General features: G+C 56.3%; 13 protein-coding genes across 13 annotated transcripts; 7 read left to right on the top strand and 6 right to left on the bottom strand.

The window, feature by feature from the left end:
• Positions 1 to 58: 58 nt before the first annotated feature.
• Positions 59 to 1624, top strand: LTR77_009600 (uncharacterized protein; the record flags this gene model as incomplete). The annotated part of the gene is made up of 2 exons (XM_064806826.1): positions 59 to 464; positions 504 to 1624. The coding sequence occupies 2 exons, from the start codon at positions 59 to 61 to the stop codon at positions 1622 to 1624; spliced, it is 1527 nt and encodes a 508-aa protein (XP_064655131.1).
• Positions 1625 to 1988: 364 nt separating this feature from the next.
• LTR77_009601 (uncharacterized protein) lies at positions 1989 to 4244 on the bottom strand (the record flags this gene model as incomplete). Its single annotated transcript, XM_064806827.1, has 2 exons — positions 1989 to 3935; positions 4083 to 4244. The coding sequence occupies 2 exons, from the start codon at positions 4242 to 4244 to the stop codon at positions 1989 to 1991; spliced, it is 2109 nt and encodes a 702-aa protein (XP_064655132.1).
• Positions 4245 to 4982: 738 nt separating this feature from the next.
• Positions 4983 to 5777, top strand: ORM1 (sphingolipid homeostasis protein orm1; the record flags this gene model as incomplete). Its single annotated transcript, XM_064806828.1, has 3 exons — positions 4983 to 5229; positions 5298 to 5656; positions 5712 to 5777. The coding sequence occupies 3 exons, from the start codon at positions 4983 to 4985 to the stop codon at positions 5775 to 5777; spliced, it is 672 nt and encodes a 223-aa protein (XP_064655133.1).
• Positions 5778 to 6548: 771 nt separating this feature from the next.
• LTR77_009603 (uncharacterized protein) lies at positions 6549 to 7271 on the bottom strand (the record flags this gene model as incomplete). Its single annotated transcript, XM_064806829.1, has 1 exon — positions 6549 to 7271. The coding sequence occupies one exon, from the start codon at positions 7269 to 7271 to the stop codon at positions 6549 to 6551; it is 723 nt and encodes a 240-aa protein (XP_064655134.1).
• Positions 7272 to 7658: 387 nt separating this feature from the next.
• Positions 7659 to 8532, bottom strand: LTR77_009604 (uncharacterized protein; the record flags this gene model as incomplete). The annotated part of the gene is made up of 2 exons (XM_064806830.1): positions 7659 to 8031; positions 8081 to 8532. 2 exons carry the CDS (start codon positions 8530 to 8532, stop codon positions 7659 to 7661), a joined length of 825 nt encoding a protein of 274 aa, XP_064655135.1.
• Positions 8533 to 9672: 1140 nt separating this feature from the next.
• Positions 9673 to 11129, top strand: LTR77_009605 (uncharacterized protein; the record flags this gene model as incomplete). The annotated part of the gene is made up of 2 exons (XM_064806831.1): positions 9673 to 9906; positions 9960 to 11129. 2 exons carry the CDS (start codon positions 9673 to 9675, stop codon positions 11127 to 11129), a joined length of 1404 nt encoding a protein of 467 aa, XP_064655136.1.
• Positions 11130 to 12351: 1222 nt separating this feature from the next.
• On the top strand, positions 12352 to 13420 carry GET3 (Golgi to ER traffic- protein; the record flags this gene model as incomplete). The annotated part of the gene is made up of 2 exons (XM_064806832.1): positions 12352 to 13319; positions 13378 to 13420. 2 exons carry the CDS (start codon positions 12352 to 12354, stop codon positions 13418 to 13420), a joined length of 1011 nt encoding a protein of 336 aa, XP_064655137.1.
• Positions 13421 to 13971: 551 nt separating this feature from the next.
• Positions 13972 to 15151, top strand: LTR77_009607 (uncharacterized protein; the record flags this gene model as incomplete). The annotated part of the gene is made up of 4 exons (XM_064806833.1): positions 13972 to 14058; positions 14114 to 14820; positions 14873 to 14940; positions 15000 to 15151. 4 exons carry the CDS (start codon positions 13972 to 13974, stop codon positions 15149 to 15151), a joined length of 1014 nt encoding a protein of 337 aa, XP_064655138.1.
• Positions 15152 to 15438: 287 nt separating this feature from the next.
• On the bottom strand, positions 15439 to 18238 carry LTR77_009608 (uncharacterized protein; the record flags this gene model as incomplete). Its single annotated transcript, XM_064806834.1, has 3 exons — positions 15439 to 15490; positions 15545 to 16255; positions 16527 to 18238. 3 exons carry the CDS (start codon positions 18236 to 18238, stop codon positions 15439 to 15441), a joined length of 2475 nt encoding a protein of 824 aa, XP_064655139.1.
• Positions 18239 to 18624: 386 nt separating this feature from the next.
• On the bottom strand, positions 18625 to 19830 carry LTR77_009609 (uncharacterized protein; the record flags this gene model as incomplete). Its single annotated transcript, XM_064806835.1, has 1 exon — positions 18625 to 19830. One exon carries the CDS (start codon positions 19828 to 19830, stop codon positions 18625 to 18627), a length of 1206 nt encoding a protein of 401 aa, XP_064655140.1.
• Positions 19831 to 20473: 643 nt separating this feature from the next.
• LTR77_009610 (uncharacterized protein) lies at positions 20474 to 22030 on the top strand (the record flags this gene model as incomplete). The annotated part of the gene is made up of 2 exons (XM_064806836.1): positions 20474 to 20729; positions 20793 to 22030. The coding sequence occupies 2 exons, from the start codon at positions 20474 to 20476 to the stop codon at positions 22028 to 22030; spliced, it is 1494 nt and encodes a 497-aa protein (XP_064655141.1).
• Positions 22031 to 22935: 905 nt separating this feature from the next.
• LTR77_009611 (uncharacterized protein) lies at positions 22936 to 24348 on the top strand (the record flags this gene model as incomplete). Its single annotated transcript, XM_064806837.1, has 2 exons — positions 22936 to 23611; positions 23669 to 24348. 2 exons carry the CDS (start codon positions 22936 to 22938, stop codon positions 24346 to 24348), a joined length of 1356 nt encoding a protein of 451 aa, XP_064655142.1.
• A 344-nt stretch (positions 24349 to 24692) lies between these two features.
• Positions 24693 to 26965, bottom strand: LTR77_009612 (uncharacterized protein; the record flags this gene model as incomplete). The annotated part of the gene is made up of 2 exons (XM_064806838.1): positions 24693 to 26729; positions 26771 to 26965. The coding sequence occupies 2 exons, from the start codon at positions 26963 to 26965 to the stop codon at positions 24693 to 24695; spliced, it is 2232 nt and encodes a 743-aa protein (XP_064655143.1).
• Between the last annotated feature and the right edge of the window lie 300 nt (positions 26966 to 27265).

Genomic DNA, 27265 nt, shown 5'->3' on the forward strand with positions numbered 1-27265 from the left:
CCACTGCATACACCACCTCACCTCCCACCATCCCCGTGGAGAAGACACCACCGCCACCATGTGCGGCCGCTACGCCCTCTCCCTCCGTCCGTCGGTGGTGCGGCAAAGGCTGAACGACCAGAACATGCCCTCTGACACCGCTCCCTCCGACGACGATCCCCAGATCCGCCAAAGCTACAACTTCGCGCCAGGCTATCACGGCCTGATCTACCGCGCCGCCACAAACGATCGCGGATCCGACGCTACCCCTCTCGACGAGAACAATACCTCCGCCTCTGAGCAGGACGGAGAGCCCTCCCCCAAGAAAGCCAAACTCTCCCACTCCACCACCTCCGACACCAGCACCACCTCCTCCAGAACCTTCGACCACGAACCCGCCTCTGCACGGGAGACGAGGTACCAGATCCAGAGCGCAAAATGGGGCCTCATACCCTTCTGGACGAAGCGACAGCCCGACTACGGCAGTATGATGCGCACCATCAACTGCCGGGACGACTCTCTAGCACAGAACGGCGGGATGTGGAATACGATGAAGCAGCGCAAGCGATGCGTCGTCGTGGCGGAAGGGTTCTACGAGTGGTTGAAGAAGAACGGCGGGAAGGAGAAGGTGCCGCATTTTGTGAAGCGGAAAGATGGGGGGTTGATGTGTTTTGCTGGGTTGTGGGATTGTGTGCGGTATGAGACGGATGACGAACAGAAAGACGGAGGAGAGGGCGGGGAGGATGGGAAAGGCGAGAAGTTGTACACGTATACGATTATCACGACGGACTCGAATAAGCAGCTGCAATTCCTGCACGATCGGATGCCGGTGATTCTGGAGCCTGGGTCGGAGGAGATGAAGCGCTGGTTGGATCCGGGCAATGCGGGCTGGAACAAGGACTTGCAGAGTATGCTGAGACCTTTCAAGGGGGACCTGGAGTGTTATCCCGTCGATCGCGCGGTGGGAAAGGTCGGGAACAACAGCCCGAACTTCATCGTTCCCATCGACAGCAAGGAGAACCCCAATAACATTGCGAATTTCTTCGGCAAGCAGAAGCAATCGCCGACAAAGCCCGCCGCGAAAGGTGCTCCCAACAACAAGGAAACACCAAACCACAAAGACGAAACCCGGCCAACCTCAATCAAAAAGGAAGATCCGGAGTCCAACGCTCCCCTCCCAATCCCCAGTTCTCAACCCTGCTCCAATGAGGACGTCCCTGACGCCACCCTCATCGCCGCAGCAAACGAAGGCACCGACCGTAACATCAAGCGCGAAGCCGACGAACTCGGCGACGAAGACCTGCTTGACGCTGAGAAAAGCCCACCGCGCCACATCTACCAATCCCCCTCCAAACCAAAATCAAAGCCCGTTTACAGCCAAAACGGCCTCACGGACAGCCAGGGCGAAGGTCTCGGAGACGAGGACCTGTTGGAAGCGGAGAAGAGTCCACCCTCTCATGTCTTCAGCTCGCCTTCCAAAGTCAAGGTTAAGATGGAGGCAGAGGTGAAAGACGAGCCAGTAACGCCTAGTAAACCCCGTCCAACCCGCAGCGCGACGAGTAATCTACCCAGGACGCCGGCTAGCGCGAAGAGTGCAGGTGGTGGGGAGGGGAATAAGAAGATCACTGCTTTCTTTGGGAAATAGAGGGAGAGGGAGGAGGGAGTTGGTGGAATTTTGTGTGTTTTGAGATACCCCTTGTGTATGCTGCTGCGACTGTGCATTTCTGTCGCAGGATTTCTTGTTCAGGAGTTGTTCTGTGGGAGCTGTGAACTCCGCTGCGTATGCACACGAATCGCTTGCGATGGCGAGGATCGTTCGCGTCCGCATCGACGTACCCATGCCCATTCCATGCTTCCAGATACCATTCAAGGTCCGTCGGTCCGCTTGCTGCCATGCCATCGCTCAGTCCATGCCATGGTCTACCCCATTCCATTCCGTCTCCCGCACGCCTATGTCATGCATCACGCAAGCACACCCACTCATCGCCACCACGCTCCATCCCTCCAGCTCAATCCCTCCCATCATCCAACAACCCCACCTGCCACGCCTGCCGCCCATACGACGAAGAAGGATTCACGCGATTCGCACCGTACTCACCCATCACCCCCACACCAGCATCATCATCACCGCCCTCCTCAAAAGTAAACGCCCTCGCCCACTCCCCACACCACGGCGGCCGCCCCTTCGACTCCGCCAGAAACCGCGGTAAATCCGGACAATCGCCCCCAAAATGCCCGGCCATACCACAGTTGAAGCACGCCCGCACCATCTCGTGGCTCGGGATCTTCTTCACCGTCGCTGGATCAGGGGCATAGCTCCGCCATAACGACGAACATACTTCTTCGACGTGGCCGTACCCGCCGCAATAGTCGCAAGGGTCGTTGGGCCCGCCCGGAGCGATGGAGGTCAAGGACTTGCAGTCGCGGGCTTTGTGGCCGCGCCGTCGGCAGCGGGCGCATTTGATGTGGGTCGGGCAAGCGGAGGAGAAGTGGGTGTCGGATTGGCAGTGCGCGCAGACTCGGGCTGGGCAGAAGTCCGCGAGGTGGCCGAGGGCGGCACAGCAGAGGCAGTGGACGTCGGACTCGGGGGAGGCGTTGAAGTAGCGTTCTTGGAGGTCGCGGTCGTGGGGGGAGAGTTCGTGGACTTTGAGGGTTGGGGTGAAGGAGGCTGCGCTGCTGAATTTGGGGTCTGACGGAGCGGAGGTGGCCGGGCGGGTGACAGCGGTGAACGCTGCTGGTGGATCGTAAGATGCCTCAGTCTCCGCCTCGTCGTCTTCTGCCATACCAGCGTCGCTATCGCCGTCATCTTCGTCATCAGCTGATGGGGATGAGAAGCGTGTTTCTGCCTGGGGCGGAGGATCGGCGTAATACCGTCCATTTTCTGCCCTCCTGGCATACTTGGTCAAGTACTTCTTGGCGGGCTTCATGTGTTCTGATTCCTTGATTGCCGCTTCCAATACCAGCTCTACAGTGGAGAGGTGTCTCCCCTCGAACTTCTCACGCTTCTCGATTGCTTTACGCAGCTTGCCCTTTAGACCGATACGAGCTTGGTCGGGTGAGGAACGATGGAGCTCGTTGAGCTTCAAAGCCAGCATTCGGTATTCGAGGCCGTTTGGGAAGATTCTTAAGTTGCCAATGATGTTGTCTGGCGATTGCGCGAGGAGGTGCAGAGCATTGTCCTCAGAGAGAAATGGCTTCCCTGCCTTTGCCTTCGTGTTGGAAGCTGCGGTGGTGGATTCGGGGTGTGGGGCTGGTGGCGGGGCGCGCGAGGCGGAGGCTTTGGGGTACGATGACAGTGGTGGGAGATTGGATGTCGAGCTGTTGTTAGCAGCTGCAGTCTGATTAATAGAGTTGAATGCTGGTGGTGGGTCGTAAGATGCTTCGCTTGCCGAGCCGTCGTCTTGTACCATGCCACTGTCATACGTAGGAATGGCCGTCCGAGAAGAGAGTCGATTTTCTGGGCGGACTCTACCGTTGTATGACCAAGCAGTCTCTGCCCTGCCAACGTACGCGGCCAAGACTGCCTTAGCATGCTCCCTGTGACGTGGTCCGTTGATCGCCACAAAACTTGATCCATTGGTCGCAATATTGAGTAGCACTTCGCGAGGGGACAGAGTTGGGGTAAGGTCCTGCTGAAGTTGGAGCTCCTGCCGTAAGCCATCGTTCATCTCTCGATCGATGACTTCCTTCCAGATGGATTGCGAGGAGTTATGATACAGAGTATCAAGCCTCGGTGCCATGTCGCGGACGCCTGTCGGATTCCTCGACAACCTTTCCAAGGTCTTAATTGGATTCTTGCCAAGGAGAAGTGTGGTCGGATAGACTGCTGCGGGTTCTTCCGCTTGCTCGCGCGCCTCTGCTTGTTCCTGCGAGCGCTTCGTTTCCGCTGCCCTCTGTTCTTTCTGTTCTTGCCTCCTCACTTGGGTGATGTTAGGCTTCCACGGACGGAGAGACATCTAGGGTCAAGTTAGTCACGGCCTCGTAACGATAGTCGATCAGCAAGTGCCAGAGCCGTGACTGATTGTTTTCATGCCATGTTGAGTGGCGTAAGACTGCATATCCATCCTTGATCACAAAATGGAATGAGAATTATTCAGACTTACCACACTCGACCTGTCACTAGCAGGCGAGTCCGACAGAACCTCGCCGTCCTCTGGGCTGTATTCTTCTGTGTCAGGGTCATCGAGCTTCGCACGTTTGTACTTGGAATCGCTGTTCTCTTGGGCAGCCGCCCGTTTGCGCTTGTTCGCTTTGCTGCGCGCCATGATGGCGGTGCGAGAGTCAATCTCTGGGGACGGCACCATCACATGCTGACTTTGGCTGTCGTGTGTGTACTGAAGGCAGAAGGTGTGAAGCAGAAGTTGAATTTAGAAAAGTTTTGAGACTGAAGCCCTGCTCCTTCCTCATTCGTCGACCGGCAGCACCCGGCCGAGGATCACGAGCGATCAAGAGGTGAGGTTGGAAAGCGAAGAGAATCGTAAGGTACCCGGTACCTCGCCATTGCTTGTGTCAAGCTTCGACTCTCAGGAGCTTTTCTTGACCCTGCTGTCATATCACTACCCATTCACTCCGCCCAGTCCACCGCTTTCTACCCCCTCGCCCATCTAGAAGAGAGGAGGTGGTCTCCAGAGTCTCGGCCGCGTGTCTCATTCCGAGACAGCTTGCCCCAACTCGTCACCCCCGAGCCCGCCGGACAGAGGACCAAACAACGACACCCACCTCAACACATTCTTCGTATCTGGCATCTGGACAAACTGGCTATCCTGGACTTCTTTCCCGTCCGTGGCTTCGCCTGGCGTTCCAAACAGCCACAACAACAACCCCTCAGTCGCCGCCGAAGCAGCATCACCACCGCCGCCGCCGCCTCTGCCAATACCGCCAAACTGACGTCCACACTCCTGCAGAGGACTGGTCTGACCTTTGCTGACAACGTCAAGACCAGTCCCAACTCGCGCCCTTCCTCCTCCGGCTCCCCGTACCAGCAAGGCAGCAGCAGAGCGCAAATGCGGAGAACATCCCCCTCAGCAGGTCAGCCAGCGGAAGTGATACTGGAGAATCCGACGGTGGTGCAGAATGCGGAGCGCAAGATGAGCTTCCCGGCAAACGTGACGGCGGGCAAAGAGAAGGTCAAGGGCAGTCGGCGGAGAAGGAGTAGCAGTCTGATGTACCAGGAGCCGCCTGAGAGTCTTGAGCAGCAGAGCGATCAGGCGGTGCTGCCCAACCTGAATGCGCAGTGGGTGAATGCGAAGGGTAAGAACACATCTTTCTACAGAACAACAAGAGAGAGGAGCGCATGCTGACACTACTGGATATTCCAGGCGCCTGGCTCATCCACATCATCTGCATCCTCCTCCTCAAAATCCTCTACGACATCATCCCCTCCATCTCGCAAGAGACCAGCTGGACGCTCGTCAACACCACCTACATGTTCGCCACCTACCTCATGTTCCACTACGTGCGCGGCATCCCTTTCGAGTTCAACGCCGGCGCCTACGACAACCTCAACATGTGGGAGCAGATCGACAACGAGGACCAGTACACCCCCGCGAAGAAGTTCCTGCTGGCCGTACCGATATGTCTGTTCTTGGTGAGCACGCATTATACGCGGTATGATTTGGTGCTGTTTGTGGTGAATCTGTTGGCCACGGCCGCGGTGGTGGTACCGAAGTTGCCTGCGGTATGTCTACTCCACCCTCCTACCGATATCCGACCATACTAATGGAATAATACAGCTCCACCGCATGCGCTTCTCCTTCTTCAACCCGGACCTCGAGCACTCCGAGTCCGACCACCGATGACCTCCCCCCCAACCACAGCATTTCCACCGGCGTTCTTGGGATAAGAGAGAGGGACCACCACAGACTCTCGTCAAAAGGGAAAGGGAGGAAGGGTAAGGGATGAGCGGAAAAGGGCTGTTTGATTGATTTGCACTGATACCCAACTATTCCTGCACTCCTTTTGTTGAAGATACCACTGCCGCCGCCTCTGCCGGCCTTTTTGCGCTCTTGCGTTTCACTTGCGGGTTGGGGTTGTATTGATAGTGAGGGGAGATAGATCGTGGTAGTTTGTATGGATTGTGCTGACTACTGCATGATCTTTACACGAGTTCACACATTTCTTTTTGCTTCTTTGTAGACTGTCTATTAAGCAATGACTGACAACGCAGGAGATCCGCTCACCGCTTTCAACGGACGGGACGCCAGGAGCTCGATACCCATCGCTTCAGAACCTGATCGTTTCTTCGCTGCTGTTCGACTCCATCCTCGCCGCTAAGCTGCCTCTTCCGGATTTCCATCCCGACCTCGACTGCCCGAAGGCAGACCGCGAGCACACCAGCCGTCTTGCCGTCTCGCCACCTTCGGACCTCACGCCAACAGTTCAAGGACCTGCCACCGGTGTTGGCTTCCGCTCTCTTACTGCTGCGTAGCACGCGCAAAGCCAGTGTGAGGTATAGCACAAAGCCGACACTGCTCTGGCGGGAGACGACAGTCGCCGCGAGTCTTTCCCAAGCAATCGTACTTTGCAAACTCAGAGCACCACCGCAGTCGACGGCTTCCAAGAAAACTCCCTCAAAGCTTCCTCATCTTCTCCAACAACCCCCCCATACTCCCCGCATAAACATCAAACTCCCCAAACACCTCCGTCGCCGGATCCCCCTCCTCAAAACCCAACCACGCCGTCTTGAAACCCGCCTTCCTCGCCGCGATCAGGTCCCACGCGTGCGCCGCCACGAACCACCGCTCCCCTCCCCCCTTCCCAGCACCGAGAGCGTCCAAATGCCTGTTCGCGTTCTCATACACCCGCACGTCCGGTTTCGCCACCTTCATATCGTCGCAGGAGAGGAGGTGCTGCGCATCCAACTCCACGCCCGCCTTGCGATAGTAATCCAAACTCGTCTCCATCCCCCCATTAGTCACGGCGAGCACCTCCCACCCCCCCCCTTTCAGCCCATCAAAACACGCCTTCAACCCCTCCCGCGCCTCCAAAGCCGTCACCGCCTGCATCACAGCTGCGACGTCCTCGTCCGTCGGCGCCTGGTCAGCGGGTAAATCGACGATCAAGCAGGCGCGCCGGAGCGTGTGTTTGAGCACCTGCGCGATGGGCGTGTAGGAGCCGACGAGGGAGAGGTAGGTGAAGTCGCGCTGGGCGGCGTAGAACCAGGAGAAGAAGAGGGTTTTGGGGTCGACGTTGATTGCTTTGAGGCGAGGGCCGAGGCGGTCCGTTAGAGCGGCGATGGCTGCGTCGAAAGCGAAGCAGGTCCCTAGGACGTCGAAGGAGATGGATTTGGACATTGTTGCGTTTTGTGTTTGTATTCGGGGGTGATTGAATTTAAAAGGTCTTTTTCTTCCTGGCTGAGGATTTTGTCTTGGTTAAGGTACTATCAGATGGATTGATGCCTCAGCAAGGATTGATATTGTATGTCTGTGTTGTTGTTATCGTCGGAAGGAGAATCAGAGTACGTCAGGGTGACTGGAGGTGGAGTTGATCTGACGCAGTTGACGGATAGGCGGAACCTTGTTTGTTCAGGCAGCTTTTGTACGGACGAGCTTGAATGTTGATTTGACCTGAATGTATGCGTCAGGTATGTACGAGGGAAAGCCATGAGAAAAGCGATCTGTCGTCCGTGAACATTGACAGTTGTCTCAATTGTCAAGACCAGCCAGCGATATCTACAGCAGCTACTTTTCGACATTCTTCGAAGAACTTGCAGCGCTCTTCTTGCTCTTCTTGCCCTTGCCCACAATGACCTCCTCAGGCTGAACCAACGTCGGTTCAACGGGGTCAATTGACCCGTACCCATTGTAGTCCGATCCAATGAGCAACCCCTCCTCCAAGGTCGACGCTACACTCTCTGGCGTCATCATGGGTTCTCGTGTAGGCAAGAATGGCCTAGCACTCTCGGCGTCGTAAAAGCCATGCGACGCCTGAGCTGCTTGTGCTATGGACTCTGTATGCCCGCATTGCGAGCAAGGCGTCCTCTCCAACTCAGCAAGCCACTTCTTCTTATACCGCGCCGTAATTTCTTTCCAAAGACACCATGCATGAAGTAGTCTGCATCCAGGTCAGTCCGCACCCCCGGGACCAGGTTCGAAGAACGTACGAGCACAGCAAAGCCCCCAAAACACCATAAGCAGCCACCACAATATCATCCCCGCTATACGACAGATCACTCGCAGCCGCCCAGAACGTAAACTGCAACACCACCGCCAGGACCCCATCCGCAAGCATCCATTTCCGCTGCGGCCAGAGAGGGTCTTGGTCCGGGTTCTCGACCTTCTTGATGGCGTATCGCAAAAGATCTGCAGCACAACAGAGTGCTGAGATGGCGAGGATAAGGGCGGCGCCAACGAGACTTCCGTCGCTCCAAGGCTTGAAGGAACAGACACAGAGGAAGATCCCGATGAGAGCGATGATGATGCTGGCTCTTCGGAGTTTGAAGAGGGGGTGGGAGGAGAAGGGGAGGGACATGATTTCCAGTCGGTGGATCGGTTGATGGAGAGACGCGGATGTTGTGCTCTTCTTTCTGGTGTGGGTGGGTGGTTGCTTCGTCATGGGGAGGGAGATGGTGATCGAGGGGACGTCTGGATGAAAAAGGCGGGGTTGTAACTACCTTTTGTGACTCCGCAGTGCCTCGAACAGGTGTTGCCTTGCTGTAGACACATATCCTTGTTCAGTCCAAGGATCGTCGTGGGGGCGACTTGTGCCGCAGGTGTTGGTAGATACACTCAACTCCAGGCCAGGCACTTCGTCCTAACACCAGCAATGTTCAGTCGATCTGAGGCATAGACTGGCCTGGAGAGTCATCACCAGCCACCCAATCGTCGAGTTTATGTCCGTGTCTACCACAGCCACTCTCGACGGTGTTGGTGGTCTGTGGGTGTCTCCATGGCCGCCTCAGCCATGCTGCGCTGCAGGCATATAAATATGGACACATCACCGTGCCGCAGACCTAGATGAACGAGTATTTGAGGTTCGCCACCTTCTTATGACGATCTCTCGGGTGGTGGATGGTCTCCTGAGAGGTGCTGTGAGAGAGTGTATGTGAGGTGAAGTCCAAGTCCACGACCGACAGGACTCTCAGCGCCAGCACCCACCGCCAATGGAAACGACCGGATATGGTACCGCGGGCACTTGCATCCACGACCATCTCTCGAGCGCGTCTCGTCCACCACCAAACACACAAAGGTTATCGCGATCCACAGAATCGAAGGCGCAGCAGAGAGTCTCGTCGTCGGCCTAGACCAAATCTCCGGACTCGTTCTTGGCACTGCTCCAACCTCATCTCATCCTGCCACACCATACACCTTCCCCTCCTCACCACAAGAATCGGCCTACCAAAGCCGTATAACACACCAAGGCCCAGCGCGCCAAAGTCCGCCGAAACACTGCGCAGACAGAGATTCGCCTCCCACCCGTCTGGCTTGCGTGGACTTTCTGCTGCCACGCTCTTGGCCCAGCTGGGCGCGTCTTGGTCGAGCTCCGTAAGGGATGGGAAGGGTTCAATAATGAGTTCAACATTTCTTGACACGCGGTCGACCTTTCCATTCACACTTGCCTCCTGCTTTCTTCCTTCTTCATCTTCAGTTCGGGTTGTGACGGTCACTCGCTCTTTCCTTCCAGTCACTTCCTCAGTTTTAAGAACCATAATACTTCCTGCAGCAATTTCTACATTCCATTGAGAGCCCACAAGAAATGGCACGGCTTTACAGCACGCTCCTCGCTGGAGCATGTCTCTGCGCAGGTGCGCTCGGAAAGGTGTTCCCGCGCCAGTCTGGAAATCTGCCTACAGTCACCAGCGAGGGCAACGCGTTCTGGGCGAACGGAGAGCGATTCTACATCCGTGGTGTGGCCTACCAGCCAGGTGGCGCTGCAGACGCACAAGACCCTCTTCTCGACATGTCTTCTCTGCGACGTGACATTCAGCGTGTGAGTACACATCCACCATTACAAGAGCAGCAGAATGCTGACAATGTGTCAAGTTCACCGAACTCGGCATCAATACCATCCGCGTGTACACCATCGACAACAGCAAGAACCACGACGAAGCCATGTCCATGCTCGACGAAGCCGGCATCTACCTCGCCCTGGACGCCAACACGCCCGAGTTCTCCCTGAACCGCGAGAGCCTCGACACCCTCCACCAGTCCTACAACGACGTCTACCTCCAATCCGTCTTCGCGACCATCGACGCCTTCGCCGGCTACAACAACCTCCTCCTCTTCTTCTCCGGCAACGAGGTCATCAACGCCCGCAACAACACCCAAGCGGCCCCCTACATCAAAGCCGTCACCCGCGACATGAAGCGCTACATCTCCGCGCAGGCCGACCGCAGCATCCCCGTCGGCTACTCCTCCGCCGACGTCGCCGAGAACATCGAATCGCAAGCCCTCTACTTCGCCTGCGGCGATGACCAGTGGGCCCGCAGCGACTTCTTCGCCTTCAACGACTACTCCTGGTGCTCGCCCAGCAGCTTCACGCAGTCCGGCTGGGACCAGAAGGTCGAGACGTACCGCGACTACAGCCTGCCGCTCTTCCTGTCCGAGTTCGGGTGCATCGAGAACACGCGCACCTGGGAGGAAATCGAATCCCTCTACTCGCAAAACATGAGCGTCGCCTACTCCGGCGGTCTCGCTTACGAGTACACCCTCGAAGCCAACGGCTACGGCCTCGTCGAGCAGAGCGGGAACGGCATCGTCCCGAACGAGGACTTCCGCCGCCTCAAAGCCGCGTACGCCGCTACCTCCAACCCGACCGGCGACGGCGGCGCCTCCCGCCAACGCTCCAACGTCCCCGCCTGCCCTCCCCGCACGAGCGAGTGGAACGTCCGCACGGAGAACCTGCCGGAGATCCCTGCCAAGGCGGAGAACTACATTAGCAACGGCGTCAGCAACGGGCCGGGGCTCAATGCGGAGAGCTCGCAGTGGCGCGGACAGCCGAGCGAGACGGAGCCGGATCTGAGCGATGGGACGCAGGAGAGCGAGGACGTGAGTAATGGGGATAACAGCGGGAGTAGTGATGGCAGCTCCGGGGGAAGCAGCGGTGGGAGTGACAGCGACAGTGACAACGATGAGAATGGCGCGGCTGCGCTGGGATTCTCGACTGTGCTGTTGGGATTGGCTGGTGCGGCGGCAGCGTTTGCTGCTATGTAAGAGGTTCGATGGGAAGGTTAGAGACGGAGTGTGTTCTGCTCTTGCATATAGCTCGGAGCGGGTGTGGTTCTGTTTGTTTAGTAGTGTCTGTACATCATCATCATCATATGCAAATTCTCACCGTCCTCGCCAACCATCAGCGTGACTGTATCGAGCGTTGGAATGCTTTTGCCACTGTGCGTGCGGAAGGAGCTGTGAAAGGTTCGTTTATTTGCATTGCATGCTATCCTCTCCTCGCGACCCCAGGCGTCCAACTCGCCGGCTGCCAATCCTCCCCCGGCGCCCCCTGCGGCGGCCTCTGCCACGGGTTCTCCTTCCTGCCTCCCTTCCTCTTCGCCTCCCTCCCCACATCCTGTCCCTTCCCCTCCCATTCCCCTTGTGCCTCCCCCTGCCCGCCGACCGCGCTCATCACCCCCTCACTCTCCACCGCCTCCCCCGGATCCGCGGGCTTCGAATCCGTCACCCCAATCGCCGGCCCCGCCTGCTGCCGCTGCGGCGCGTCAAGGAAACTCGGGACGCTCTTCCAGCGCTCGTCGGCTTTGGCGGCGAGTTGTTTCATCTGCTCTTGGCGGGAGAGGTCGAGGTGTTGTTCTTCAATTGAAGGGGGTTGGGGGCGGGTGTGGCGGAGCCATTGGTGCCATTGCGCTGGTGCTCTCGTCAGTAACCGGTGGCGGAAGGAGGTGTGCTGGTAGGGGGTGGACGTACGGCTTATCTTCACATCAGCATAATGCGGCGCGTTGGAGTATCTGACGATCCTCCGCCATTTCCCAGCGTTCAAGGCATCGCGAAACTCCCAGAAAGTGTTGCCAGACAGGTCGGCGCCTGCGAGGAACTGGCGGCGCCAGGGGAGGCGGAGGGATTTGTATTTATACCATAGTTGCTTGAGGTAGCCGGGTCCGCGTGAGGGCATAGCAGGTGTAGGCTGGTCAGCAGCTAGAAGGTGTCATTGTAAATGGCACGGGGGTGAGGATGGAATGGAGATGGTAGGGTTCATATGATGTCCGGATCGGGTCACTGCAAATCGTCCAAGCGCGTGACGTAGGTGCACATGCGCCCCGCCAAAGTTGAAGCAGCAGATGGAAAACAAGATGTTCTCCTTTTGATTACTGCCAGACTGTCATATCTGTCCTCTTCTTCCACCTTGCTACCGCTTCTAGAGTACCGGGAAATACTACCTACCAACTACTACAACAACACCACCCCCTCTAAGACACACGCAAACATGGCCGACGACAGCGAAATGGAAGCCTCCCTCAAACCCATCCTCGACCAAACATCCCTCAAATGGGTCTTCGTCGGCGGCAAAGGAGGCGTCGGCAAGACCACCACCTCCTGCTCCCTCGCCGTCCAAATGGCCAAGGTCCGCAAATCCGTCCTCCTCATCTCCACCGACCCGGCACACAACCTCAGCGACGCCTTTGGCATGAAATTCGGCAAGGACGCGCGGCCTGTGGAGGGCGTGCCCGGCTTAGCGGCTATGGAGATTGATCCGAACGGGTCGATAAACGATTTGATCGCTGCGGGAGGGGATGATGCGCAGGACGCGATGCAAGGGTTGGGGGGTGTAGGGAATATGTTCCAGGATATGGCGTTCTCGATTCCGGGTGTGGACGAGGCGATGAGTTTTGCGGAAGTGCTGAAGCAGGTGAAGGGGATGGAGTATGAGTTGATCATCTTCGACACCGCGCCGACGGGGCATACGCTGCGCTTCCTGCAGTTCCCGACGGTGATGGAGAAGGCGCTGGAGAAGTTGAGTGCGCTCAGTCAACAGTTTGGTGGCATGATCAACAATCTCGTTAATGCGAGAGGTGGGTTGCCGAATGGACAGAGTTTTGAAGACGTGTTGGCGAGGATGGAGGATTTGAGGAATACGATTGGGGATGTGAACAAGCAGTTCAAGAACCCGGATCTCACGACTTTCGTGCCGGTGTTAATACCCGAGTTCCTGTCGCTGTACGAGACGGAGCGCATGATTCAGGAGCTGGGGGGTTATGAGATCGACACGCACGCGATGGTGGTGAATCAGCTGCTGTTCCCGAAGAAAGACAATCCGTGCGAGCAGTGCAATTCGAGACGGAAGATGCAGAAGAAGTACTTGGAGCAGATTGACGATCTGTATGGGGAGGACTTTCATGTGGTCAAGATGCCGTTGTTGGTGGAGGAGGTGAGGGGCGTGCCGGCGATAACGAGGTATGTTCATTTCTGATCCCTTTGGCGAATTGGGATATGCTAACGGTGTGCTCTGCAGTTTCAGCGAGATGCTGGTCAAGCCGTTCGATGCGCCGGAATAGACGAGTTCGATCTGATGGGCATAGATTGACGGTACGCATGGTATACATGAGCGATGAGAGATCACTGCAGGCTAGCGGTTTTCGTTTCTAGAAGAATACCCAGTATGCTTCATGCAGCATACCTTCATCTTTCATCAAAACCTTCACATGCACTAATACCGAGGTTTGTGCAATTTGTGAACAAGCACAACTTTCACAACAAACCTCACCTCTACTCCACCTTCTCCACTCCGTCTTTGCGTGTTTACGAATACCAACATTCAACGACTTGCTTTCTAATCAGCCCTCCATTCGGGTGCGGTGTAACGTGAATACCGCTCAGGCTTGTATACCATTTCTTTCAACTGCCTATGCGAATGCGGCGCCTGCACCAACGCCGCCGGGACAATATTCCAAGACAGTCAATCATTGGAGTCGGATGTAAGGTTGCCTTGTCGGCCGAGCTCAAGAAGTATTAAAGTGTGTTGCGAAGGACATTCCTGAGCACCATTGGAACAAGAAAGAACTTCTCGTCTGCTCCATTCGTTCTCGAAACAACAACAACCATCACAATGGCACGAACAAAAGTCGGTCTCGTTGGAGCGTCCGGCGAAACAGGAGCATCGATCCTAAACGGCCTGCTCGAAGATGGCAGCTTCGTACACCATCCCCAGCCCAATGCCCTCAAAAGACAATCTAACTGACAGTCCCTAGGAAATCATCGCCCTGGTCCGGCCCTCCTCAATGTCCCGCCCGTCCAACGTCGCTTTGAAGGATTCGGGCATCGAGCTGCGCGCTCTGGACCTCGACAACGACTCCCAGGACAAGATCGTCGCTGCTCTGGAGGGGATAGAGATCCTTCTCTCCGCCGTTGGCGCCCCAGGGCAGCTGTCCCAGCTCCCGCTCGCCACTGCCGCCAAAACCGCCGGTGTCAAACGCTTCGTGCCCTGCGGCTACGTCACGGTAATTCCACCAGGTGGTGTGCACATCCTCCGCGACCAGAAGGAAGAAGTCTACAACCTAACCAGACGCCTCAACCTCCCCTACACCTTCATCGACTGCGGCTGGTGGTACCAGATCTCGTTCCCCAAACTGCCGTCCGGAAAGATCGACTACGCGGTCATGGTCGACAACCCGATCTGCGGCAAGGGAGACGTTCCGTCGGCGTTGACGGATCTGCGGGACGTGGGGCGGTATGTTGCGAAGGTCATCCGGGATGAAAGGACGTTGAACAAGATGGTGCTGGTGTATGATGAGGTGTGGACGCAGAAGGAAGTGTGGGATTTGCTGGAGAAGGTGGCGGGGGAGAAGGTGGAGCGGAAGTATGTTAGTCAGGAGGAGTTGGAAGGGCGGTTGGGGGAGTATAAGAAGGCGGCGGAGGCGGATCCGACTGATTTTATGAAGATGTTGCATGTGGTTGAGTGAGTGTCTGGTCGACTGGGTTGGTGGCATGTGCTGATTTATGTTCTTCAGGACGCAATATTTGCTCAGCTGGGGCGTTCGAGGCGACAACACGCCCGAGTATGCGAAGTATCTTGGTTGTAAGTACACAGCACCCACAACCATAACAAGCCGTTTCGCTAACTGCCGTGCCTTCCAGACATCACCTCGAAAGAACTGTACCCGGACTTCAAGCCTCTCAAGCTCGAGGACTTCGCGCGAGAGCTCGTGGCCGGCGAAGCGAAGGAGATCTATGTGGAGATGAAGGCGATGATGAAGGCGGCGTTCGAGAAGCAGCAGCAGCAGCAGTAGATATGATCTGTCGAGTGGGTTTGTTGATCTGTTTTGAGTTGGCTCTTTGTCCGCGAGGAGCCTGTGCAGGCCAGTGCTGCTGTATCTGAGTATCATAGTGGAATGATGATCTGGAGCACTCAAGGCTGCCTTTGAACCATATGAGTACTAGCCAGTCAGGCGCTCCTGCTTGCGAAATTGTAGATGAGTGTCCCATTGGTCGTAGAAATCTCGCGGAGCGCCGTCAAAACTGACTATAAGCCGGTCTCATCTCAACCACCACCATCACTTACCCCATTCTGTCTACATCATAACCTCGACCCCAACCCCTCCTCAAGCAAACCAACAATCTCATCCAACCTACACCCCGTCAGCACCTCCTCCCTCAACCCCTCATAAACAAAACCCACTTACCTCTCAACCACAACCCCCACCCTCCCATCCCCCTCCAACTCCTCCTTCCCTCGACTCCGCACCAACACCGTAAACGCCCCAGCCTCATACCCGGCTTCGATATCATCCACACTATCCCCCACCATCACCAACGGCAGCAACCTCTCCTCTGGCCTTGTCTCCGGCACCGTCGCGCTCTGAACTAGCCCCCAGGAGTGCGCGATGTGGAGGATACCAGCCGGACTCGGTTTCGGCGGGCGGAAATCCCGCGTCACGACTGGGGCGAAGGGGTTGATGTGGCCGGGTACGTGCGTTTTCAAAAGGTGTGTGACCGGGGCGTCGAAGTTGCGGGTACAGATCCCCTTCATAATCTCATGCTTATCGAGGAATTCCAGCAACGTAACAAGACCAGCCTGCGGGACCTGCTCCTCCATCGCTTTCCGCTCGATCGCCTGGATTTTGGCGAAAGCGTCGTCTTGTTCTTGCTGGGGGAGAGCGTGGATGTAGTCTAGTATATCCGATGAGGCGGGGATGGAGACGGCGGAGCGCATTTCGGAGAACATGTAGTTTTGCGGATGACAGAGGGTGCCGTCCATGTCGAAGACGATGCCTTTTAACCGCATGGCTGATGAGCCATTGGGCTTGCCGACGGGGGCGAAGGTGTGTTTGGCTCGTTTGGTGGTGGAAGACATTTTGAACGGCAGGATACGGCTTCGCTGGGCGCTCGTCGATCTAGAGTATGGCAGTAATGGTCTCAGCATCAGAGCTGTATTCGTGGTATGGAAACAAATTTAGAGTACTAAGGCGTAGGTCTCACTTGACATTCAAAGTGAAGTCGCCACTCACCACGCTAGCCAAACGCTAGCATACCTATATATTCACCAAAACCCCTCTCACGAGATCAAAAGAGTTGTGGATCATCAGAGTATGAAAGCCCGCAACATCATACTCAAAATACATAAACAGCTATCGCAATCTCATCAAAACCGACCGCTAAACGAACAACCCCACCCTCCCCAACGCCTCCACATCCCCTCCCGCCTCCTCCACCGCCTTCACAGCCGCCTGACTGAACCGCCTCCTCTTCTCCGCCGCCTCCTTCTCTCGTCGCAACTTCGTCTTCGAGCTCCCCGAAGGCGCCACGCCGCTTAGAATCTTCGTGCTGTCGTGCGCGGTGAAGTTCACGAAGCCGCCTTGTTTATCGCTCTGAGGCTGTCTTGGGGTCGCGTTGGTGGATTTGGCTCGTCGATGCCGGGATGTGCGGCGGGAAGAGGATGCGCGTTTGGAGGAGCGGGGTTCGGTGGCCGGGGTCGGGGAGGGGGAGAGGGAGCGTTGGCAGGATATGGCGCGGCGGTGGGGGTGGGAGGGGGCTTTGCTGCGGGGGTCGGATTGGAGGGAGTAGGGTCGTGATCTGGAGGAGCTGTGGGTTGTGTTTGATGTGGCTGTGGGGTTGGCGTGGAGGTTGGAGACGAGGGATGGGTCGCAGCTGATGCCGAGTCCAGCCAGCTCGAGATCAGCCGTCTCGATGGAAGGTAATACGGCGTCGCCCAGTGCCGCGAACGGATCGTGGAAGCCGAAGTTGTTTCCGAAGTTGCCTATGGATTCAGTGATAGGGCCAGTGTTCCACGATTCAGAGGTTGCTGCTTCGGAGAAGCCAAAATCAAAGGCCTGGATCTTGCTTGCTGCGAGAGACGATGTCCGCTCAGGATACAGAGGCGCTGTATCGTTCAATGGCACTGTCTGCGGTGTGTACAAGCTCTGTTGCAACGGTGGTATCGAGCTGATGTACGAGTTGTTGGCATGCGCGAGGTCGTTGAACGCCGGCGACAAGACCGGTGTGTGGATATGCGCTTGCTGAAAGTTCATTGTCAGAGGCGACATCTGATCATCGAAGGTAGGCACCGGTGGATAATGGCTCGGTGAGCCGAATGCAGCAAAGTCGTCTTCATGGTTGAATCTGGCCGAAGACGGCGGCGATAGAGGCAGTCCCTTCAGTGGAGGCACCCTCAACTCGTACTTGTCCGGGTCCGACTGCAGCTTTTCTGTCCATGCGTCTTTGAAGCCGGCTCGGTAGCGTGAGGGGTTCATCATCTTGGGGGGACTAGCACTGCATTTCCGCACAGTAGCGTTTGGGTTGGCGGAGCCAGCAACTGCAGTCTTCGTCACACCACTTGGCCTGCCACGTGAGACCGATCTGGCGGTAATGTTACGTCCCTTTCCGCTTGCGGCCGTCCTTGACACTCGACGCTGGGCGGAGAATGATTGGTCGGTGGGAGAAGGAGGCTCGATCGGTGGCGAAGGGCAGCCTCCAAGACTCAGAAAATCGAGATGTGATTTGGTTGTTCTTAGAGTTTGCTGCTTCCTTTCGCACTCAGCAGCGTTCTGTTCCAAGGCGTGCAGCGTCTTCTTCCAGAATGTGACAGGCTCTTTGGCCGTGGGCTGTCTTGCCTCGATCAGATGCTCTGGCGCTGTCGCCTCCCACGAAGGAATAGGCGAGGTAGCATCGGTACGATGGCTTTGTCCGCTGGATGCCGAGAAATTAAAGAGATTGACAGAATCATTGGAACTGCTTCGCCCAGGCTGATTGGTGTCAAAGGCGAACAGGTCGTCTGTGTCCAGGTATTGATCAAAGACATTGTCGCAGATGCTTGACCACTCTGGCTCTTTGTTCGAACGCCGGATTTGGTAGCCCGTGTGAGGCGACAGCAGGGCCATGACGTTTCGCAGGACGGTGCTTGCTGATGGTTGCTGAACGTCATGCGGGTCAATGTGCTATTTATCAGCTCAGCCGGTCAACAGGCGCTTCCTTGCTCATGGTATCAGGTCATCACTTTTCGTTGTGGTGGATGATAGAGGACGTCGTCAGCGTAGGTGCATGGGAAGATGACTTCCAACATAGTCGCCATGGTATACGACAGCTCGATGCCATTCCAGACGGTAGACCTGGTGACGCTCAATCGAGCCATGTGCGATCATCTTTGGCTTGGCGTCAGTCTTCGCAGGTATAAACCGCATTCCGCGGTGCTGTGGAAGCAGGAATGTACATGTAGTCTTCGAAACCTCTTCCCCAGCGTGCGCGCTTAACGCTTCAAAGATCAATCTCAAGGCATCTCCGATCTGTAGCCTTGCAGGTAATAAAGCCTCGCAGCTTCCGAGTCACCTCCAAACTCCTTCGCCATTTGCTGAATGGCATGATCGAGCTGATCGACGCTCTCGTACTGATTTCGACCCTGAACATCCATCGACTGGGCGAAGCTAGCCTGCGCGCTGTGTACGACTGGTCGCATTGGGTGTCCGGAACCATCTGTTGGCGCCAGAGAATTTCGAACGACCGCTTCTCCAGAATGAAATGGTTCGCTGGGCTGGTCTTCGGGTTGATAGGTGCTTGTCGGGGTCGCGGTCCAGCTGAGAGCCGGTGAAACTGGAGATTTCGACTGCGGTTGAGGTGTAGGATACGCAGCTTGAGGCTGAGACTGTTCCGCGTAGAGTACTGGAGGCTTGTAGATCCGAGTGTAGTTTGGGCAGGATATCAGATGCTTGTCGCTTTTGCAGTTGCAAACGGTACCACTTCGGCGGAAGCCCATTGCGCTGGGATCCTGCGAGCCCGCAGAGGTGCGACCAGTATCTGACTGCGCCGGAGAGGCGACCTGCATACTGTGTCGCGGTGGCTGCATGGTGTCCGATTTGGATGAACGAAAAGTGTCTGGTCGAGACAGTTGCTCTCGGCTTGATGTTGGTGAAGAGCCCACCTTCTCGATCAGCTTCCGGACGAGTTCTGCGTGCGACTTCTTTAGATTCCGCTTCACGAAGCTTGTCAGAAGAACATTGCACCGTAGCTCGTAGTCCTCGCGCAGGTAGAGACCCTCCACTGGCTTGTTCAAGCCCAGCTCTAGGGGTTCCTTCGGTTCTCCAGGCATGTTCCCGCCGACTCTCCATTTCGCGAGAATATCCACGCCACCCGGAGCGAAGACGTGAGTTTGCAAACCATCGGGCAAGTCGTGGAAGCCACCTTTGTAGGTGACTTGGCTCTTCACCGCCGTTCCTGGAATGTACTGGATTTCGTCCGTCATCTCATACCATTTCATAAAAGCGACTTCGTCCTCAGCGGCATTTGGGGGTGCAGTTGTCGGAGCATGATGGATAACCAGAGGATTAAGTGTGATCATCGAATCATGGTCCTGTAGCCAGGCGACCGCCTTCTCGCGTCTCACCGTGTCCGGCAGCGGCGTGACCTCGGTGAAGAAGGATCTTTTCAACATACTTACATCCGGAGCTGGTAGGAAGTCCAGCCATGTCTTGCTCGTCATGCGGGTGGGGGACAGGTATATATCAAAGTGCTTGAAGTAGCTGCAGGAGTCCTTGCACGCGGAGGCTGAGTGACTCTGTTGGCCTAATCGGTAACGGCGCCACCGCTTATTACCAGCCAAAGGAACAGCTTCTTAAACAGGAGATGAAGCCATACCACGCGTGTTTCAGTGTTGCACAGGCCAGGTGTGTTGCATATTCAACAGACCGCCGGCCGAAGAGGGGTTGTTGTACGAGCCATGTTGTCCAGCCAGAATAGCGACTGCAGCACGCTTTAAGGCCACTGTGCCACGTTTAATAAGGCTTAGTCAATGTTGAAGCGTGGGAGTGAGCAGTAGTCGCTGATGGCGTTCCTAAAATTGATTGACGAGCTAACCGCTGGAGGCAGGAGCCAACGGCAGTTCGGGAAGGCTGCTCTAGACCTCCTCCGCGGTGCGACTGAGACAGCCTGGTTTTATGACGACATGGCAGGAAACTTACCAGCCTTCTTCACTGCGATTCTGGACTGCAGACTCTTCGACAAAAGAGCGACTGCCCGCACACGCAGCGCGCCTTTCACAACTTCATCTCGCCTTTCCGAAGGCCTGAAACTCGGACTGCGTGACCTCGCATAAACACCTGTGTCAGCATCCAGGAACCGGCGCCATGTGGAAGCAGATCGAGCCAACACCGTCTCACCTCACCTACCTCATCCTGTCCCTATTCTTGATCTCCTACACTCTCTTCGCCAACTTCATCCGAAACCGACTGCATCTGAGTGAACCGCCTCTCGCTCTGACCTTTGGCATCATCGTAGGACCACGGGGACTAGGATGGCTCACTCCCAACATTGCTGGTGTCAATGGGCCAATGACCAAAGACCCCACGTGGATTGGAGGATGGGGCTGGGGAGATGATATTGGTATGCAGACATCTCTAATTCCTACTGTGCGTGGAGTTATCTTAAGCTAACTACGGCAAACAGTCCAAGAAACATCCCGAGTCATTGTTGGCATCCAAGTCTTCTCGGTTGGTGTTGAGTTGCCCAAGTACTATGCAAGCCGCCACTGGAAGTCTGTTGCCATGCTACTGGGACCGGTCATGACTTTCGGTTGGCTGGTTTGCGCTGGATTCGTGGTCGCTCTGTTCAAGACAGATTGGCCCACTGCACTGGTCGTAGCGGCATGCCTTACACCAACCGATCCGGTTCTGGCCTCGAGCATCCTCTCCAACAGCCAGTTCAGCGACAGAATACCCAAGCGTCTGAAGGACATGCTCTCGGCCGAGTCAGGCTGCAACGACGGCATCAGCTTTCCCTTCCTTTACGTTGGCCTTTCGATCCTGACGAAGGCGTCTGCTAGTGGCGCGCTCCAGAACTGGTTCCTCATTACCGTCCTCTGGCAATGCGTTTTCGGAACGCTCATCGGCTTCATCATTGGCACCACTTTCAATTACATCCTGAAATTCTGCACCAAGCGCCACTACATCGACGACGCTGGCATTACCGTCTTCTACCTACTCCAGGCCATCCTCTGCATGGGCGTCGGCAGCACCCTCGGCAGTGACGACTTCCTAGTCGCCTTTGGCGCGGGTTACGGATTCGCCCGTGACGGCTGGTTCAGCAACAAAACCCACGGCGTGCAACTACCCAAGATTACAGACCTGCTGCTCAACAGCGCCATGTTCGTCTATCTCGGCACCATCTTGCCTTGGTATGCTTTCCAGCCCAACGAACTCACGCCATGGATCACACCAGGCCGCCTCGTAGCCTTCTTGATCCTAGTACTCTGCTTCCGACGCCTGCCCATCGTGTTGGCGACATACAAATGGATCCCTGACATTCGCACGCTCCGCGAAGCCCTCTTCTGCGGGCACTTCGGCCCCATGGGCTTAGGCGGCATCTTCCTCGCCATGGAAGCTCGCGCCTGGCTCGAAGACGAAACGTCCACCCCAGACCCGTACCCGCCTCATTACGGCCGCCCATACACCAATCGCGAGAAAGCGGTGTATACGGTCTGGCCGCTGGTGGCTTTCATCGTGTTTGGGAGCACGCTGGTGCATGGTTTGAGCGTGTGGGTCATGAGCGCGTACAGTCATTTGAAGAGGCCGAGGCGCGAGAGGGCTTCGTTCTTTGCGGCAGAGACGGATCCGTTGAGCGGCATGGAGCATGAAGAGGGAGATGGGGGTAGTATTGGGAGTGATAGTGATGAGAGTTTGCCATAGTGGGCAAGTCAGCTCTGCGAGAAGACGGTAAAGGAGTATTTGTACTGGCTCCTGGGGGCGGCGTCATATCTTTTGAGGCATGGGAGTGCCTAAAAATTAGCCGAATCTACTTTGGTAAGCCATGCCACGACTGCTTCTCGTACCACACCTTGCTTGACATTCCAAAGTCACTGCTACGATCAGCAGGTACGCTCCCGCTGACCCCTATTCCGCGCCATTCTCAGAGATGTGGATGGTTTGTGGTATGATGTCTGGCCACAACATCGTTATGTGAAACAGGCAAGGTGAGGTGAGGTGGAAGATGAGACAGCACAGCTTTCATGGAGTCGCATTTGCGGTCTGCCTCTGTTTCTCACCCCATATCTTCCTTCTTTCGTTTCCCACTACATCCATTACTCTGGTCCCTTCGCCGTTATCTTGTCCGGAGGATTTCTCCTCGCTCTCTGTTACTTCTCTATATCACGACCACTTTCAGTATACCTTATGCTCCTGAGTCGAAGACGACTCGGCCACAATGATCTGGACTCACTATGCAGGACTTCGACGTTACTACAACATGCGCTGAATACCTCCCGAGGCTGAAGAGAGTTTTGCGTCCTTTGTCACGCTCAAAGAACTTCCTTGTATCCTTGGTCCTGTTTTCGACGCTGAAAAGACAAGGACCCTTCAGCCCACAATACCATTGTTCCTCAAGTTCACTCGATTTATACTGGCCATTGCCGGATATCTCGCTTCTGGTATATCAAAACTCAGCACCGACATACGTACGGCACTTCTCGCATCTACAGATCTTAGAAGGCCTGGAGTCCATCATCAGCATAGCCTTCCAACCTAGCAGATCAACAAACGCCATCAGCATAGCCTTCCAACCTAGCAGATCAACAAACGCCATCAGCATACCAACCATGACGGCACCTGACATCACCTTCGGCGTGGAGCTGGAGTTCATCGCTCTGTACAAGCTGGCAGGCGACGAAGAACCCTCGGGGACCCTCGTCGGCGAGACAATCTACAACCGTCTCCTCGCAGCCGGCATTCCCGCCGTAGGTTACGAGAGCCTAGATGGAGACATCAACGACACCGCCCCCTCCTACAGCCGCTGGCGGGTCGAGACGGACGACGTCGATTTGAAGCCGGACGAGCGAAAGCTGCTGCCAGAAGGGTGGTACGAGGAGCCTATCGAGCTGGTCTCGAGGAAACTCCACATCAACGACCCGAACTGCATCAACGAGATCGCAACGGTACTCCAGGCTTTAAGAAGTATCGAAGGAGTTGACTGTCGATTCGTGACTAACGTTCAAGCAGGTCTGCACGTACACATGGGCTGGAACGACGAAAAGATTCCGTTGAGGGTTGCGAAGAACGTTCTTCAGCTCTGCACGGCTTTCGAACGACAGCTCGACCAGATCCACTCGACGGATCGCATTAACAATCGCTCCTGCCGCGCTCTGTCCTTGTTCCACATGAAGCAGATCGACGGCGACGAGGATGGCAATGAAAATAGAGAATCGAAGAAGAAGGACAACTTCCTTCTTAGCAATCTCTACGACATCGAGACACTCGATTCCTACAAGGCCATCGGTAAGTTGTTCCAGTGCGACATTGAAGGTCAAGAGGCTGACGGTCACCAGAGCACAGTAAACTTCGACAACCTCTGGTGGAACTGGAAAGAAGTCGACGAGAACGCTCCCATAACCGGCACGATCGAATTCCGCCAGCACGCCGGCTCTCTCGACCTTGCCGCCATCCGGAACTGCATCGCGCTGACATCCACCATAGTCCACTACTCGGCCTCCACCCCGCCCCTCCATTTCGTGCAACTCCTCCTCAAAGGCCTAGACACGACCTTCACGCTCCGCCAACTTCTCCAGTGCCTCGGATGCCACGAGGACCTCATAACCTACTACAGCTCCCTCCCCCGCCCCCGCTCCACCTCCAACCCCCCACCCCGATGCCCGGAGATCTCAACCCTCCTCGCACACCTCGACGCTTCACACCAGAAACACAGAGACCCCACCGCCATAGCCGAGCTCATCGCCGAAAAAGTCGAAGTCTGGCAATACGGCGTCCTCCCCGAAGGCGACGTACTAATAGAGCTCGAGAACTTCGATCTACGGGCCCATCTCGTCGGCGCTTTGAAGGACACGCCGGCGTATCTGAGCAATGGGGGGCAGGCGACGGATAAGGCGGTCGATGAGGCGAGGGAGGAGGCGTTGAGGGTTTTGGCGAGGTGTTATACTGTGGATGCTTATGCGGTGGGGCGCGAGGGGACGTTGGGGGATTTGAGGGAGTGGGATGGACGGCGTTCACGGAGTTAGTTTGGGGGTTGGAGGATGGGTTGTTGGCGTTTTTGGTTGCTGTGGTAAGTACTGTTCAATCTAATGTCTTTATGTTGCCTTACGTTAGTTCCTTAGTAGCGTTGTGTACGCATCCTTATCATACATCCTTCACATCTGCTTCTCTCTATCTGAGTGTGTCATACAAGTGCATAGACCTGACTAGATTGCCAGCCGGCATTTTAATGATGAGGAGTGATTGGGTGTTATACCACAGCTAATACTACACTATTAGCACAATATACACTATACATCCCGCCCAACACCCTATGCAAAGCTGAACGCTCAAAACGCGACACCAATCCCAACCATATCATCCAGACCACTCACTCACCCTCCCCTCCTTCACCCCTAGCACCAACCGCATCCTCCTCCCTCGCCATGTGCTGCGTACTCCGAACAGGCTGCCTCAAAAACGCATCCACCAGCACCGCAGCCGCCGTGCCCACATTCATACTATCCACCCCAACATCCAACAAACCATCCCCGTCACGCCCGGGCACCGGTGCTCGCGGTCCTGGCGCAACCCCGACGAAATAATCCGCCCTCTGCGTCAGATTCTCCCGCAACCCCTCTCCTTCCGCTCCGAGCATCAGGATGACCGGATGGCGCTCCAAAGCGCTGCGAGCCGCTACGGCCCTGTGGCTCACGAAGCGCGGACCTCGTTTCGTCACGCCGCGCTCGTTGGAATTGGGAGGCGGCGCGGCGGCGGCGTAAATTTTCCATCCGGCGTTCTTGGATTCGTAGACGAAATTGCCGGGTTTAGGGAGACCGAAGATTTGCACGGCTTCGCAGGCGCCGGAGGAAGCTTTCGCTAGCGTGGCGGAGGTGAGCGGGCAGCAGGTATTGAGGCTGACGGCCACGGCGTCGACGCCGTAGAAGTAGGCGGTGCGGATGATGTTGCCGACGTTTTGGGGGTCGAGGATGCCGTCGAGCATTAGGACGAGGGGGTAGCGCCAGGTTTGGTCAGAGGTGAGGATGCGCATCGAGGAAGGGTCGCCGTTGACGGCGCGTTCTTCCGAGGGCTGCTTGCGGGTGTGGAGGGGCAGGTCGCCGGTCTTGAGGTCGGGCCAGCCAAGTCCGATGACAGGAGGGGCGGGCAAGTGGGAGGCTTCGAGGACGACGCCGTTGTGAGGACGGTCTTCGGACATGGTGTTGAGGAGGATCCGTGATGCGCTTGGGTGCGTGGGGATGGAGGCTTGGAGGGCCAGACGGCGGATCTCGGCGCTGGGGTCGCCTTCGTATGAACTGACTTTGGTGTTGAAGTGGAGGGCGTAGACCTTGCGGCGACGGGCGCGGAGGGCGGCTAGGACAGTGTTGGTGCCGTACAGGAAGGTGGAAGAGGCCGTCGTGCGAGGGACGGAGAGTGGCATCGTGTCGTCTACTCGATCCTCTTCACCGGCAGTTCTGCGGGTTGCGTTGCTGCCAGATCTGTTGGAGACACGCCGCTGAGGCTCATCGTGCTGGTTAAATTCACGATCATCCTCATGCGGTGTTTGTCTCGTGCTTGGATTGGCTTCAACCTTCCTCGCGTCTGATTTCGCTTTCGGGGCCTCATCTTCCAACAGCGCCTTTACATGAGAGCTCAACACCACTTCAATAGATGGCAGAGCGCCAACATTTTTTACCCAGACGACGCTCTTCTTCGAGCTCTTTGGTTTCTCGCTGGAACTGACAAAAAGCTGACCTAATTGACTAGCCAGAAGTCTTGCAGCTACGGCTTGTAGATTCTGTGCCGCCTGATCGTGACCACGGCCAGAGCCTACCATGTACTGGTGCGCGGACTCCTCAACTCGCCGGGCCTTCGTCTGAAGCGGCGCTATCAAACGTTTCAAGTCCTTCCTGTTGATATCCTGCTGTGTCTCAACCATCTGCAGCTCTACAACCAGCTCCTTGAGGCGCATTAACTTGCTCCCCACGTTCCGAACAAGAGGGTCCTCATCTTCGGCAGGGTCGAAGCCTCTCGTTTCTTGCTTGACGATCTTCTGTGCCTCCTTGGCTACCCCTTCTTTTCGCTTCTGAGCGACAGCCTGCAAGATATCGCGCTTGCTTTGACGGGATTTGTTGGGTCTGTAAACCTTTCCAAGGACTTTCGAATCGTCCACTTCGTCCAGAACCGTGAGATCTTCCGGGTCATCCAAAGCCTGCTTCCTCCGAGAAGCCGTTGTGTAGCGGTCCGCGGAAGGGCTACGGAGAGCCTGGTACTGTGTGACGGTATCCCTACGCACCTGAGTCCGATCCCGTCTGTCGCGCTGTCGTACAGGCGTGTTCAATGCTGCTGAGGCTCGAGGGATTCCTTTCCGTGTTTGAGCAAGAGCTCGCTCGTTGTCTCGCCTTATGTACCCGTCTGCTGCTTCTGAACGCTGAAAGGAATCTCTCCGCGTCGTAACCCGAGCGCTCTCACCATATCGTCTCGTTGGTCTGTCTGTGGGTCTGGGAGTCTGGGGGCCTTCTCTCTCTGCCCGGTCGATACCTCGCCTGGTATCTCGTACCGCATCTCTATCTGCTGCTTCTGGACGCTCATACCTGGGAAAGAAGGACCTTGCGTTCGGCGCGGATGTCGTGGCTGACCCTCTGCTGGACCTGGCGTGACTGACATTGTCGCGGCGTCTAGCTACTTGAGCCCCCAACAACTCTTTCGATGGCTCCACTCTAGTACTTCGAGATGGTCTTGACTGCCGTTCCGCTGGGCTCACTTTGCGCCTGTAAGGGGGGCTGTCACGCTGGTCGAATCTCTTAGCCCGTGGTCCTCCTCTCTTCGAGGCATCTCCTTCTGCGCGTAGCCCTCGGTTGATTGCTGATGTCGTCGAGACCCCTCGCGTCGGAGTCGTCCATCTTCGTAATGTCCACCGCAGCCATGTACGACTGTTGGGACAGGCAATGGACATTGGGTTGCTTG

This window comes from Saxophila tyrrhenica (genome assembly GCF_035928015.1).
Source record: "Saxophila tyrrhenica strain CCFEE 5935 chromosome Unknown scaffold_18, whole genome shotgun sequence".
NCBI classification, from domain to species: Eukaryota; Fungi; Ascomycota; class Dothideomycetes; order Mycosphaerellales; family Extremaceae; genus Saxophila; species Saxophila tyrrhenica.